Source organism: Geospiza fortis, unplaced genomic scaffold (genome assembly GCF_000277835.1).
Source record: "Geospiza fortis unplaced genomic scaffold, GeoFor_1.0 scaffold192, whole genome shotgun sequence".
In the NCBI taxonomy this organism is placed as follows: Eukaryota; Metazoa; Chordata; class Aves; order Passeriformes; family Thraupidae; genus Geospiza; species Geospiza fortis.
In genome coordinates this window covers 8664893-8665608 of record NW_005054315.1, presented here as the reverse complement: position 1 = coordinate 8665608, position 716 = coordinate 8664893, and the positions used below count along the sequence as shown (strand labels likewise).

The window sequence follows — 716 nt, the reverse complement described above, 5'->3', positions numbered from 1 at the left end:
CCGATGCCGCCGGTTCCAAGGAGTCCCCGGGAGCACGGGCGGGCGCTGGAACTGCTCCGCTCCCAGCCGTGAGTAGCGCAGGGCACCCAGCGGGGCTGTGCGGGCGGCGGCGCGGCGTCGGGGGCTGAGGGGACGCCGCGCCGAGAACCCCATGGAAAAGAAGGCAGAAAACCTTAATAAAGCTGGACTACGCAAAGTGAAACCGAATTAGCAAGGCTGCGTTGAGTGAGGGGATAATACACATTCCGTTTCTTCCTTTGGTTTTTCAGGCACCAGGGAGTGCTAGGAGCAGCTGCCGTGACACCCCCGATGTCCTGTGGTGCTCCTGCCGGGCTCTGAGCGGCATCACCGGGGCAGCGCCGTGCCTGGGAGCTGGCGTGCTGCTGTGGGAAGAGCATGAGTGTCTCATGCCCGCCACTGGCCTTTCAGCTCTGTCACAGGAGCCGGCTGCGCTCCTGCCGCATTCAGCATTAGCAGAGCAGGCATTCCTTCCGTGCACTGTGCAGTTATTAAAAACATGGTGCTTCAGTCGGTAAAGAGCTGTCTTTGGATGTCCTGCATCCTCAGGACTCCAAAAGCTTGCTTCTGGAGCACAGCTAGTGGAGGTCTCATTATCCAGTCTGTTTCTAATGATGTTTACCAAAATCTAGCTGTGGAAGATTGGATCCATGACCACATGGATTTAGAGAAGCAACAGGTCCTTTTCCTTTGGAGAA

The 716-nt window shown here is 57.5% G+C and overlaps 1 protein-coding gene across 2 annotated transcripts in view; it reads left to right on the top strand.

The window, feature by feature from the left end:
- The first annotated feature begins 1 nt into the window (after position 1).
- Positions 2–716, top strand: part of LIPT1 (lipoyltransferase 1) — a 4917-nt gene continuing 4202 nt past the window's right edge. For both annotated transcript variants that reach the window (XM_031056170.1, XM_031056169.1), the window contains exons 1-2: positions 2–68; positions 270–716. The exon at positions 270–716 is cut by the window's right edge. In XM_031056170.1, the coding sequence (XP_030912030.1) occupies positions 518–716 (199 nt within the window). In that variant the 5' untranslated portion in view covers positions 2–68; positions 270–517. The remainder of the gene's footprint in view (positions 69–269) is intronic.